The sequence below is a fragment of the Mauremys reevesii genome, linkage group 25, assembly GCF_016161935.1.
Source record: "Mauremys reevesii isolate NIE-2019 linkage group 25, ASM1616193v1, whole genome shotgun sequence".
Classification (NCBI taxonomy): domain Eukaryota; kingdom Metazoa; phylum Chordata; order Testudines; family Geoemydidae; genus Mauremys; species Mauremys reevesii.
The window spans coordinates 4639151-4652468 of record NC_052647.1 but is presented as its reverse complement, the minus strand read 5'-3'; the positions used below and the strand labels follow the sequence as shown (position 1 = coordinate 4652468).

The window sequence follows — 13318 nt, the reverse complement described above, 5'->3', positions numbered from 1 at the left end:
TCCTTTAAATGTATTGTATTTTTTTTTTAAATCTTCCCCCTTTACTTTTTGTGGGGTAAATTGATTTTTATCTCGCTCTCTCTAGAGAGAGCGAGATAAATATCAATATACCCAGATATATATGCTGAGATATATATTTTGCTTAGAGCTGGTATGTGGCATGAGGAATAGGTCGGTGGAATTTTATTGAGGGGAATTGAGCATCCAAAAACTCGGGAGAGAGATTTCCTCTCTCATGTGATTTGGCAGCTCTACAGATAAAGTCAGATGGTTTCTTTGTATTCTCTCACTGTGCAGTGACATTTTAAAGAAATGATTATCATAGCTGGGAGCCAAAAATCTTTGCCCCTTAAAAGATTTTCCTAGAGCGCCGTGAATGGATGTGGGGGCGCTTGAATGGAACATGGGATCTGCTTCCTGCCTTGGAAACGCTCTGAGCCTGAGCGGCTTACAGGCTGACTGCTCAGAAGAAGGGGGAGGGGAGGTATCGGGGAGCCAGCCTCCCACTGAGTAGGATGGGCGCTGGGTCTGGCCTGCGGTGAATGAGGGCCGGGAAACAGTGGTAGCAGGTCTAGAGGACAGTAGGGCGGAGCAAGAGTGAGGAAGTGGGAGGAGCAAGAGTGAGGAAGTGGGAGGAGCTGGGGGGGTTGGGCATGGCCAGGATGTGTGGGAGGGGCCAGAGGAGGAGCAAACAGTGCAATCCACGAGAAGTGTGTCTAGGCAGGGAAATTACGTCCCCAAGCTGGGATTGTAATGAATGCTGAGAGCCAGGATCCAGCATTTAGGCCATGGGAGGGAAGGCGGGGGGTTCTGACGGGTTTCCCCCTTCTTTACTTGAGGCAGGAAACACCGGCTCCCACTTCCATTCTCTGGCAAGCCCAGCATATGTTCAGGGCTTTTTCGGTAGTGTATTTTTTTTACGCTGTGATTTCATTTTACACCGGTGTTGAACAAAAGCCATTAAAATAGGGGTTGGGTGGGGTTTTTGGTTTTGTTTTGTTTCATTTTGTAGCATCTAAATGTGTTAGCAATGCCAAAGCATTTAAAGATTTTAATGGGGCGGGGCAAAGAAAGGGGCACCGGGGCATTTTCAGGGCATCGCCTGGTTTATTAAAACTGCCTTGGATTTTGTCCTGTGTAAATTTCTCCAGCCTCTTCCCCTCCACCCCCTTGACAGGGTAGGAAGAGTTAAACTGCGCCTCCTGTTGGCCAAGAAGAGGAATGTTCTCAGGTGTGAAGCTGATCTCCGCTCACAGTGCTGGCTTAAGGCCTCAGAATCACAAAAGTCACACTTGACCCCTATGTGAACTGGGAGTCAGGACTCCCGGGTTCTGTCCCCAGCTCTGGGAGGGGAGTGGGGTCTAGTGGTTAGAGCAAGGGAGCACTAGGAGTCAGGACTCCTGGGTTCTGTTTTGAGCTTTTGGAGGAGAATGAGGTCTAATGGTTAGAGCAGGGAGTGTTGGGAGTCATGACTCTTGGCTTCTATCCCCAGGTCTGGGCTCTAGTGATTGCAGAAGGGAGGAGTAGGAGTCAGGACTCCTGGGTTCTGTTCCCAGCTCTGGGAGGAAAATAGCATAGAGCAGGACGACTGGGAGTCAGGACTCCTGGGTTCCTAGGCCTTGTGATGAGATCAGTTTCGCTTTGTGTGTGTGTGTGTGGTTGTTATGATGGTTTGCGATTTATGCGATGCTGAATTCTTTCCTAAATCCCAGGATCTTGAAGGAGGCAAACTCTCAGTCTGCAGCATTGGGTCGTGCAACATTCATTCCCCTTTTTGCAAATGTTAAGTGTGCTTCGTGACTTTCAAAAGGGTGAATCTGCATCAAAGGGGTGGTGGAAGGGCGGAATCTCCTGCACAGATATTGTTAAAAAAGCATCTTTTGCTAAACTTTCCTGTGGAAGGCTGCATCTTCCCTAGCAAACAAGGTGTCTTAACGCATGTTAAATAAGATCCCAGCAGCTTATAGTTTTCACACATGTTGGCAGATTGAGGGGGTTGCCTTGACCTTCTGGTTTGTGTGAAAACTACACAGTGCTTTGTCTTCCCTAGGATCTTACATACCATGGAGTAAGAACACACCTAGTTTCTTAGTGAAGACACCGGCCACTGTCAGAAGACAGGGTACTGGGCTAGATGGACCATTGATCTGACCCAGTATGGCCGTTCTTATGTTATTAACTGATGGAGCTCATTGGGATGATAGACCTGTGGAGCACCAGTCCCCAGCTTGGAAGGAGCGCTCTCTCCCTTCCGAATCCAGGAATCATGTTGACATTTTCACAAATGGTGTGTGTTATTCCTGAGCATGGGTGTCTCACCGGCTCTCCCAAGGTGTCTGCTGTAACTTTACTGGTTCTTAGTCCCCTTTTCTCCCTCAGTTGTAGTCCAGATGACATGTCAAGGTGCTTGTCCCTCTGCTGCCAACCAAGCTGGTCTGGTTAATCTCAATGGGTTTCTTGGATTTAAAATTAAAAAAAAGAAAGAGAACAAAAAACCCACAAAATATTTTAAAAGGAAATTGTTGCTTATTTTAATAGGTTTTTTTTACTCTGTTGTTTGTAGAAACCCTCTTAGAAGCTTGAAAATAAAAAAATTCTTTCCCTAAATGGTTGTCTCTTTCCACTCAGCAAATGTCTCCAGTATGAAACCTTCTGTTTCTACAACCTCTTTCTTCCCAAAGTGATTGAATCCATAGGGATCTCCTTGCCTGGCAGTGAAATGCAGCCACGTCTGGGTGAGATGCCCCTACTGTTTTAATGGCACACGGTGATGCTCCACAATGGGCAGCCCTGAAATGCAGCCCCCCTCTCAGCTGAGATACAGCAGCTGTTTAATGGCACACAGGAATCACTCATGCAGCGCTGAAATGCAGCCGCCTCGGTGTGGGATGCTGCAGCTGTTTAACAGTTGCTTAGCAACCATATGCAAGTCAAAAGGTGAAGAATCATGGCTTGATTTGAAAATGGAAGGGGGTGGGGATTAGGGTGACAGAAGGTAATTTACTCATGTTGGAATTAACCCAGACATCGGGATTAACTAATCTTGAGTAGGATAGCGCCAGGAGCTCCTTACTGACCCTAAGCAAGGACCTTGGTTTTATGTTTCATTGGAAAGACTAAAGCCTATTTACCAGGGAATTGATAATGTTCTTCCTCTGAGTTTAAAAATAAAACTATCTCTGGAGAGGTTTAGTTGAATTAAAGGTCAGAGCTGATAAAGTGCTAAAACGGAAAACCATTGTTACACAATGTCTGGGGCAGCTACATAGATTTTTGCTACATTTCCAGACATTGTTCCCTTGCCGAGGACCCGCACTGTCCGTTAAAATGACAGCTCTGTTCATGGAACAAACGAATGTTCTGTTACCTGTGAGGGTGGGGCTTCCAACTGATTTGTTTCAAAAATAACTACATGCTAATTAACACAGAAATTGGTGCAAAAATAATCATTTACAGTTTACCTTTCCAGTGACGTTTTTGTTTGATTGGTTGGGGGTTTTGGTTTGTGCGGGTGTCTGTGATCAGAGGGATTTAAATGTACATTTTTTACCCTTCTCATGCCTCTTCCTAAAGGGATGGAGGAGCCAGTTGATAGGGCATGGGATTGAGAACCAGGACTCCTGGGTTCTACTCCAGGGTCTGCATCACTGTGCCACTGTAGGTAAGTCACTTCACTGCTCTGTGCTCAGTTTCAGTCTTACCAATCTCAAAAGTTCAAAAAGCGTGAGTCAGGCCCTGAAAAATCAGGTGATTGGTTTAAAAATCAAGAGGTGTTGGTTGTGTTTAATAATAAATGTTTGACGGGGGGGTGATTTGCCTTCTGGGGTTTGAGCCAGCAGGAGGTCATATTTTCAAGCTTTTCTCCTCAACCACAAGGGCCAGAAACTTTTTTTTTAAATGAAAACTGAGATCCTCACTCAATCACCTGGCCTCTGGAGCTGGGGCTTTAAGGAAAGCACCAAATATTGCAAGGATCATGACAAAATCCTGAGAGTTTCAGCACTAGTTTTTAGCATGTTTGGGTCTCTCCGAAGGGGTGAATGGGTCAATTGAGAGAGCCCAAGATTTTGAGGTAAGACTCCTGGGTTCTGTTCCTGGCTCTGCATCACTGTGGTTATAGGTAAGTGTGCCTCAATTTCTCTCTTGCCGAATTGGGCATGTGCAGGGAATGATGCTGATCTGTCTTGTTAAAGGGAGTTGCTCGGAACTTTAAAAAGCATCCACAGTCGGGGCCAGTTTTCCCCACACGTGGGGGCGTGCAGAACCTGTCCAGAAGTGTCACGGGGGGGGGGGGCTGCTGGGGGCTTGTGCGCACCCTCCATATATCCCACAAAAAGCCCTTTGCAAACAGAGATTCTTTTAAGATTTGCTTGGGTGTCTGCCTCTCACTGTGCCATCAACGGAGGCCTCCCTTGTTAGGCAGTATCGGAGGGGGGGAAAACATGCATGTTGTGCAGAAATTGTGGCAACAGGGTGTCAGTTGTCAAGAGCCCTAAGCTTTTAGTCAGTAGCAGCAGCTGCTGAGCAGCAGAGGTAGGTGGAGAAGCCTTGAGAGGGGTTTAGCTGAAATGCTTTTTTGCAATGGCTTGTTTTGCTGGAGGAGTTAAATGCAGTCTGTTCATCAGGGCCCGATCCAGCACTGAGTCCCAATCAGGATCAAGTCCTTAAACAGCCCTGGGAAAACATCCATAATTTTAAAATTGTCCCAAACTGTCTGTCTTCCTTCCTAGCTGCAGGCTTCAGTGCTGGTGTCCACGTTTTAAAATTGGAGCAGGTGTAGAGAAGAGCCACCAAAGCGATCTGAGCAGTGGAAAATAAGAGTCCGGTTAGCTCACCAAAAAGAAAAGGAAGCGGTGACTTGATTATGTCGTAACCTACTGGGCTTTAACGGGCTCTTCAGTCCAGTGGTGAAAGATAGACAAGAACCAATGGCTGGAAATTAAAGCCGAACAAATTCCAAATAGAAATAAGGCAGGTTTTTAACGGGGAGGGAGATTGATCCGTGGAACAAACTCCTAAGGCAAGCGGTGGATTCTCCAGCTCCCAAAGTTTTCAGTCCAGACTGGCTGCCTTGCTGGCTGGTGCATTAGCCAAACTCAAGTTCTTGGGCTCAGCGGTAAATGGGTGAAATACGCAATGGGTTCTGCTATACAGGTCAGACCAGATAATGTAACGGTCCTTTCTGGCTTTAACCTCTGTGAATTCTACTTTCTGCATTACCCTGGTAAATTATTTCCCATTCCAGAGGCTTCAGCATCTGTCCTGATGCAGGAAACAGAACCATGCCTCAGCCCCTAGGTGAGGCGGCTGCTATGACTGCGAACAGAGATGGACGGAGCCCTCACTCCCTGTGCTGGATACTCCTTTTCCCCTCCTACTTCCGTGAGATCCTGAGCTGTCGGACAGGAACACCCCGAATTTGAGATTTGCCCAGCTGACAGCAGCTGAAGTGTGACACCCCCAGACTTGTTCTAGATGCAGCGGGACTGGCCTGGCTTGGGCAGAGAGATGCACGACAAAAGGGTGTTCCCGTCCAATCCAGGCTCCAGGGGCAGAGGCCGGCTGGTTTCCTTTTCTCCCATCTAGTTCTAACCTCTGTGTCAGTGTGGTTCTGTGCACAGATGAGCCAGCAGAAACGACCCTTTCTAACACCCAGCTGGGCTCCTGCCCATGCCAGATCTGCTGCCTAGAGTGACAAACTGCAGAGCCAATGCAGCTACAGGAGAGTGATCTGGAGTCTGCTCCTGTCAGTTGCCCCTGTGCATTACCCTTGATAGCAATGGGGCCATGCAGGGGTTACTGGGGACATCGGGGGGGGGGGGCAGCACAGGGGTTCCTGAGGATAGAATTGTTAGTGACGGTTCCTGACCCTGCAGGGAAGCTTTTAATAAAAATCCAAGTTTTATTGTTATTCCTCCCAGGTTTGAAAATCCCCTTTGACAAAACAACTTCTGGGGCCTAAAATTAGAAGCAACAGGGTCCAGAGAGCAGCAGGAGACAGTGGATGCTAAAGCGCAGGGCTGGGAGTCAGGACTCCTGAGTTCTCTCAGCTCTGGGAGGGCAGGTGGGCGGGCGGATCCAGTGTTTAGAGGCGGAGGGAATAGGCTGGCGGACAGGACTCTGGGAGGGCAGTGTGGTCTAGCAGTGAGATTGAGCCAGGGCTCCTGAGTGGGGTGCATGCTGGGGGTCCTAGCAGTGTAGTAATAATTGGGCCTACGAAGTTCCCACTCTTGGGAGCCTCACTGGGAAAGTGGATAAAAGTTCATGAAGTGTCACAACAACCTACAACAACTCAGGCTGATGGGAAAAGCTGCGAAAGGGAGCCAGACAGACAGAATTAGTCCAAACAAAAAAGCCTCCTGATACCACTCAAGGACCTTGTTACGATCATGCCCGGTGAACAACGGGAGTGTGGGACCAGACGTCAATGAAGTAAAAATTGGTGTGTCAGAAATCAGGCTTTGTGGGGGAACAAAATCCGGAGGGGATGGGCTAGGCCACCTATGTCTCCCTTTGGGAGTCCTTAAAAAGGATTTTTTGGGGGAAATACGGTTGTGGAAGAGGGAGCCACAGTGCAACAAGTGCTGAGGGGAAGGAGCGAACTTCATTGTCATGGCTGCAACCCCTGCCCGAGATGCACCATGACACGACTGGGCCTTCCTTGTCCTGCTCCTAAGAGATGTCCAGGCCAGAGAGCGTGACCCAGACGACATCGTCACCTGCACTGGCTCCGGCTAAATCCCGACCCCACCTGGGATGTGAGACCATTTCTTCACCTGCCCCTTCCCCGCCATGTCTTTTTCCTTCCCCATCATCTTCTCTTCCCTCCTTATGCCTTCTGCCTGAGCCGGCAAAGACTATATTTTGCAATGCTGCTGTGAGTCTGTGGCCAGAGGCAGCTCAAAACAATGCCCTAAACAGCCCAACACTGGTACAAGTTTGCCAGGTCTCAGAGTGGCTGATCAGTCCCTGCTGTGACTCTGTTTCTCCAGCAGGGAGGTGGCAAGTGAGAGTCAATGCCAGAAGGAGAAGCTGCATCCCTTGCGTCTTCTCTCCACTCTTGCATGTGTTTAATGTGCAAATGCATCACCTGCTTTTCTTTCTTTTCTGCGTCTTTAATAAAAGGGCAAAGGGGTGTTTAATGGGCTGTTTGCTGTGGGACTAAGCAGGCTGATGTCTCTGGTTCCCAAACCCCAAGGCTTCATGTCAAACGGGCAGGGTCACGTTAACATCTTTCACTTGTTGGGCCCTTCTATTCCACCTAGATTAACACAACAGCCGTGAGCCAGGGACTGAACCAGGACTCAAGGCTCCTAGTCCCAGATCTGCCACTGACTGGCAGTGGGACCTCGGCCAAGGCCTTTGAATCCTGTTTCTCATTTTCCTCTCCTGGGGGTAGCACATTCCTGCTTGTTGGGCTGGTGTCATTGAGCAGGCCCTGGGAGATGCCCTGGGTGGGTGAAGCAGACGCGATAGGCCCAGGCTGCTGGGAAGGGGTGTGAGTTGTTTCATTGTCCTAGCCAGTGATCCATGAAAGCTGCTGCAAATTACCTGTGTTGCACCTTGCAGCCCTCCCCCTCACCCCCGTGTGTGGGTGGCAGTGGGTCACAGCGACCCAGGGCTTGGCTGCATGGGGGTTAGTGCATAGCCCGGAACCAAGCACCTCTCCCACCCTGCCTGCATTAATCATAACTCCACCCACCTCTGGGGCAACCCAAACTCCCCCTTTAGGCAGCTGGTTTTCTTTCTCCTCCTGGCCTCCATCTGGGGCAGGGACAATGGGCCAGATTGGGACCTCCCACCTCCTGGCACTCAACATCTAGGGCGACATGAATGCAACAGGGCTCAGCCTTGCCAGAGGCTCACCTCCTGCTTGCCTGGTTACAGACAGGCAGACGAGTGGAGTTACGCTGGGGAGACCAAACCTGGGAGTTTGCATCCAGCTTTGGGGTAAGGCACATCAACAGTGGACTGGGGGGGTGCAGGGGGTTCACTTTGTTGTTAAAGAGCATTTCTCTCTGTGTGCCCTACCAGGAGCTGGCATCTTTTTGAGTGTGTGTGTGTGTGGGGGGAAGGGGCTGGGATACAGATCTCCTGGGTTCGATGCCCATTTCTGGGAGAGAAGGTTGGGATCCAGGACTCTTGGGTTCTGTTCCCTTAAAAACAACCGTCGGGAGTCTAATCCCTCCCCTCCCCTGCACTCTGGTAACCTGACCCTGGGGAGTTATTTTTAAACCTCCCATTGAGCCAGATTATTTGTATTCTTCTGATTATTTGTATTCTTCCAATTATTTTTAACTGCCCTGCAGGGAGCAATGAATCCAGCCAGAGCAAAGGGACCCGATGGCCATGGGCTTCTAAGCCCCAGGGACCCACTGCTTCCTGGACTGGCATAAAAGAGCCAAGATCCCTTTGCATCCTGTGCCCACAACCACCTGGAACCCAGGAGTCCTGGCTCCCTGAACCACCCCACTCCCAAGCCTCTTTGCTGTTCTGCGATCAACGCTGCTGTGAGGTAAAGGTGCCCCCGGCAGCCTGCTCGTGAGTGGGGTTTGCAATGACCCTGTTCCACGGGTGCTGAATGTGATCCGGGGCTGGATTGGGGTCTGGTCCATTCCCAACTTTGCATCTGTCCTGGATCCAGCTGGCATCAGATCAGACTGTGTGGCAGTCCCAGAAGAGGTACCCCAGGAGCGAGCCAGGCCCTCGGCATGTCATGGAGGGGCAGAGGTAGCAGGAATGGGGGGGGGGGGGGAATGCGGAGGGAAGGGGAATGTTTCTGCATGGAACAAGACTGAAGAGGCACTGGGAGCCAGGACTCCTGGGTTTTATCCCTGGCTCTGGGAGGGGAGTGGGGTCTAGTGGTTAGAGCAGGGGGGCTGGGAGCCAGGACTCCTGGGTTTTATCCCTGGCTCTGGGAGGGGAGTGGGGTCTAGTGGTTAGAGCAGGGGGGCTGGGAGCCAGGACTCCTGGGTTTTATCCCCAGCTCTGGGAGGGGAGTGGGATCTAGTGGCTAGAGCTGGGGGCTGGGAATCCAGATTCCTTGGTTTTTTACCCTGCTCTGGAAAGGGAGGTGGAGTCTAGTGGTTAGAGCAGGGGGCTGGAAATCAGTGGGACCTTGGGCATATCTCTTACCTGCTCTGTGCCTCAGTTTCCCTATCTATAAAATAGCAATAAAGGCAAGAAGCTCCTTGTCTGGGGAGTTGGGAGGTAAAATTAATCTCTGCAAAATGCTCTGAGATGCATCAATCGTGTAGGTAAACCTTCTCCCCCACCCCACCCCAAACTGGGTAATCGGGGGTGGGGGGAGGAGTCTGGGAGCAGGTGATGGGGGTTCTCTGCTAAGCAGGAAGAGGTAGTGGGGAGGATAGTGGGACACCCTCCCTAGGGGTCCCATAAAGGTGGAGGTGTCTAAATACCAGGAGGGAAATCTCATTATTGCCCTGTAGCAGCCCCCCTCCTCCGTGCCACTTGGGGGAGCACTCCTGGGGCGTGTCCTTGTTTCACATGCCTCCTCCCATCTGGATTCTTTGGGGGGGGAAGGATCCCAGGTCTCAGCCAGGGAGAAACACTGACCCACTCGTGTGGGGATGGGGGATGTACGTGCTGCATCCCAGACACACTGTGACTGACTGGGTCCCTGGATGCCCCCCCTTACCCTGAAGCCCCATGGCCCCTCCCCAACACAGCCTCCTCTGCCCTGGGTCCCAGAGCCCCCTTCCTCACCCTGGAGCACCCCCGGGACTCACTACAGTTTTCTCTTTCTCCCTGCCCAGGACCAGCTCCCCCATCCCCCCGTCAGATCGGGGAGCCCCGCACACCGGGACCGCGGGGGATGGCGGCAGCTTGGAGCCCGATCCTCCTGCTGCTGCTGCTGTGGGGCCAGTCGGCAGGTGGGTGCCAGGGGAATGGGGAAGCTAGTCTGGCCCCACTGGGAGATCGATGGGGGGAGAGGAGGTGTCATCAAATGGTTAATGTGTCCCCCAGTGCCCTGCTTCCCCTCTAACCTAGACCAGTGGTTTTCAAACCTTTTGTACTGGTGACCCCTTTCATGCAGCGAGCCGCTGAGTGTCACCCCCTTATAAATTAAAAAGGGGGTAACTGTGAGCCCTGTGGAACGGACAGCTCCCAACCTCCCTGTACTCTGCTGAGGGCTCATGACCCCCAGTTTGGGAACCGCTGCACTAGCCCCCACTCCTCTCCCTGAGCCCGGGGTAGAACCCAGGAGTCCTGACTGCCAGCCCCTATCCTCTAACCATTAGACCGCCCTGCCCTCCCTGAGCCGGGGGTAGAACCCAGGAGTCCTGACTGCCAGCCCCTATCCTCTAACCATTAGACCGCCCTGCCCTCCCTGAGCTGGGGATAGAACCCAGGAGTCCTGACTGCCAGCCCCTATCCTCTAACCATTAGACCGCCCTGCCCTCCCTGAGCTGGGGATAGAACCCAGGAGTCCTGGCTGCCAGCCCCTATCCTCTAACCATTAGACCACCCTCCCCTCCCCGAGCTAGGGATAGAACCCAGGAGTCCTGACTGCCAGCCCCTATCCTCTAACCATTAGACCGCCCTGCCCTCCCTGAGCCGGGGGTAGAACCCAGGAGTCCTGGCTGCTGTTGTCCATGAGCTCCAGCTCCCCCCACTCCTGTTCATTTCTGGGGGGCAGGAGCTTCCCCTTCCGGGCACAAACCAGCTGCCCCCACTTTGGGCTCCACACTCCTGTCTGGCTCCTGCTGACCGGGCCCTTTCTCCTCTGCAGCCGCCCGGCACTGGGCCCTGTGCCGGCCCGGCCCGCTGTCCGCTCGCCACCCTGTGCTGGGCTTCTGGGAGCAGATCCGTGCAGGCTCGGGCTGCGCCAGCCGGGGGCGCTCAGCCTCAGGCCGGGAGGTGCATGTACTCATCCTACGGGGCCCAGTGGGGAGAATGGGGGCCAGACAGGTAGGTGGGAAGGGGTGACCCTGCCCTGTCCTTTTCCAGCCTCACCCTGGGCCCCCCACCTCAGCCCCATCCTGTGCCCTCTCCCTGCTCTCTACCCCAACTCCACCATCTCACCCCCTGCCCTCCACCCTGCCCCCTTCCGTCTGCCCCACCTTCCTGGTCTCTGTCCTCCACCCTGGGCCCCTCAACCTGCCCCTTCCCTCTGCCCCACCCCCTCCCTTCTACCTTGGCCCTTTCACCCCTCCTCACTCCCTGCCCCTACCCTGTATCCCCACCCTGCCCCGTTCCCTCTGCCCCACCCCCTCGCTTTCTGCCCTTCATCTTGTACTCCCACCCTGCCTCCTGCCCCTCCAGTCTGCACCCCACAGCCTTGCCCCCTGCTCTGCCTCCCACAGGCCTCCCTTCCAGTCTGTGCCCCATGCCCCCTCCTCCAGTCCTGTCCCCAGCTCCATAGTCCTGCTTCCTGTCCCGGCCACCCCCCATCCCAACCCCTTGGCCTGTGCCCCCACCACACCCCTTCCCCCAACCCTGCTGCCTCACCCCCGGCCCCCTCCACAATGTGCCCCCTCTCCTCTAGCCTCGCCTCCCACTCCTTGGTGCCCCAGCCCCTCAGCCAGCTACATGCCTGCCCTATGCCCCACACACCTCCCCTCCCCTGCAGCCCCCACACCCTTCCCTGCGCCCCCAGCTCCATGGCCTTGGCCCCTCCCCTATGGGCCTGCAGCCCCTAATGCAGGGCCCTCTGCTCCCTCCCAGGTGAGCCTAGAACTGGGCCCAGCCCCCCCTGGCAGACCCCCCATCTTCGTGCTCAGCTCCCCAGCGCCCGTGGTCTGGAGCCTCCAAACAGCCCAGGTGGCTCTTGGGGAGCAATGGACCTTCCAGGTGAGGGGGGTGGTGGCTGTGGGGCTTGGGTGTGGGGGGCTATGGAAGGGGAAGGAGGGAAAGGGGTGTAAAAGGGCTGGGAGGGGAAGTCAGGGACATCAGGGCAGTTGGGGGAGGGTGGGGCAAGCAGTGAGGGTGGAGGAGGTATGGGAGGGTTGGGACAGGTGGGGAGTGGAGCTGGCACAGGTGGGAGGGGGGGGAAGTGTGGGGCCAGCAATGGGGATTGGAGGAGGAGGGCTGTGGTGGATGGGGATGAAGGTAGCTGTGGCAGGGGCAGGTGAGCAGTTGGGGTGGTGGAGGGGTGGGAAGGGGGGGATGGAGGTCACTTCTCTGAACTGGGGCTGGAGCAGGGTCTCTGGATGTGGGGCAGGGGATGGGGTGCAGAGGGGCAGGGTGGGGGATGGGGAATTGGGAGCTTTTGGAGGAAGAGGATTTTGGTCCTGGGGCAGTCAGAGGAGTGGGGTGGGTGGAGGGGGGCTGGATGCGGGAGGGGCTTTCAGGCCAAGGGGCAGCATGGTTGGGGGGTTCTGGCCAGGAGCAGTGGGGGTGGAGGCACAGGTGGGAAGGCCGAGGTATTGATGGTTGGAGGATCCTCCCCCTGACAGTTACCCCTGGGTCTAGGAGGTATGAGGAACCCAGGAGTCCTGTGGGGGCTGGGAGCGATGGGGACCTGAGGTGGGAGTGAGGGGTATGTGGCACCCCATCGGGGGATGGGATGTCCATTCTCCCTGCGACCCCTCACCCTTATGCCCCCCCTACAGGTCTCCCCGGGGTCCAGAGTCTCGGCCCTTGGGGGTGTTACTGTCACTGAGACCCGGCTGCCCCAGACCCCCCGAGGGCTCCTGCGCTGGGCCCGTGAGGAGCACGGCGGGGTCAGCTCCCTGGCTGCGTATCGGGGTGTCAACATGGTCTATGTGCAGCTGGGAGACGGTATGGGGGGCTGGGAATTGGACCCCCGTGTCAATGGGGGGAGGGGCTCCATGGGACGTGGGGATCAGATCCTCATGTCAATGGGGGGAGGGGACGCAGGGGGCTGGGGATCAGACCCCATTTCAGTGGGGGAGGGGACCTCGGGCATTGGACCCAGCCCCATGTGCCCGAGGGAGGGAATCCCAGGGAGATGTTGGGGGATTTACCCCTGGAATCCCCCATTCCTTAAGGGACCTCCGGGGTTAACCCCCCCAACCTCCCCAGCCCCTCTGCATTCTCGCTCCCAGATGGGGTCTCGCCAGGCGCCTGCAAACTTCGCAGGAACTTCCTCTCCCCGACCCACTTCGCCTCCGGCCTCCGACCGCGGCCCCTGTGGGGCTGCCTGACCTCTGACCCCCCTTCGGACCCTGAAGTTCACGTCATCCTCTCCAAAGGAGCCAGGCCCCGGTACGAACCTTACATCAGAGCATCCTCCGGTGCTGGGATGGCGGGAGGCTGTGGGTCGGGATGGAGGGGCACCAGCAAAGCTGGGGCAGGGGGGAGCCCAGGGCTGGGATAACTGGAGGGGGGGCGC

At 54.6% G+C, this 13318-nt stretch overlaps 1 protein-coding gene across 25 annotated transcripts in view; it reads left to right on the top strand.

Moving 5' to 3' along the window:
- Nucleotides 1-13318, top strand: part of MAP2K7 (mitogen-activated protein kinase kinase 7) — an 87095-nt gene that overhangs the window by 52247 nt on the left and 21530 nt on the right. For 14 of the 25 annotated variants that reach the window (XR_005591207.1, XR_005591206.1, XR_005591205.1 and 11 more), the window contains exons 1-7: nt 5851-7950; nt 8310-8515; nt 9777-9893; nt 10754-10932; nt 11689-11814; nt 12576-12744; nt 12975-13191. Coding sequence is in view for 16 of the 25 variants with exons in the window: in XM_039514213.1 (XP_039370147.1) it covers nt 9836-9893; nt 10754-10932; nt 11689-11814; nt 12576-12744; nt 12975-13191 (749 nt within the window). In the remaining 9 variants the exon portion in view is untranslated. The other 11 variants (XR_005591198.1, XR_005591201.1, XM_039514202.1 and 8 more) reach the window with 10 other exon arrangements.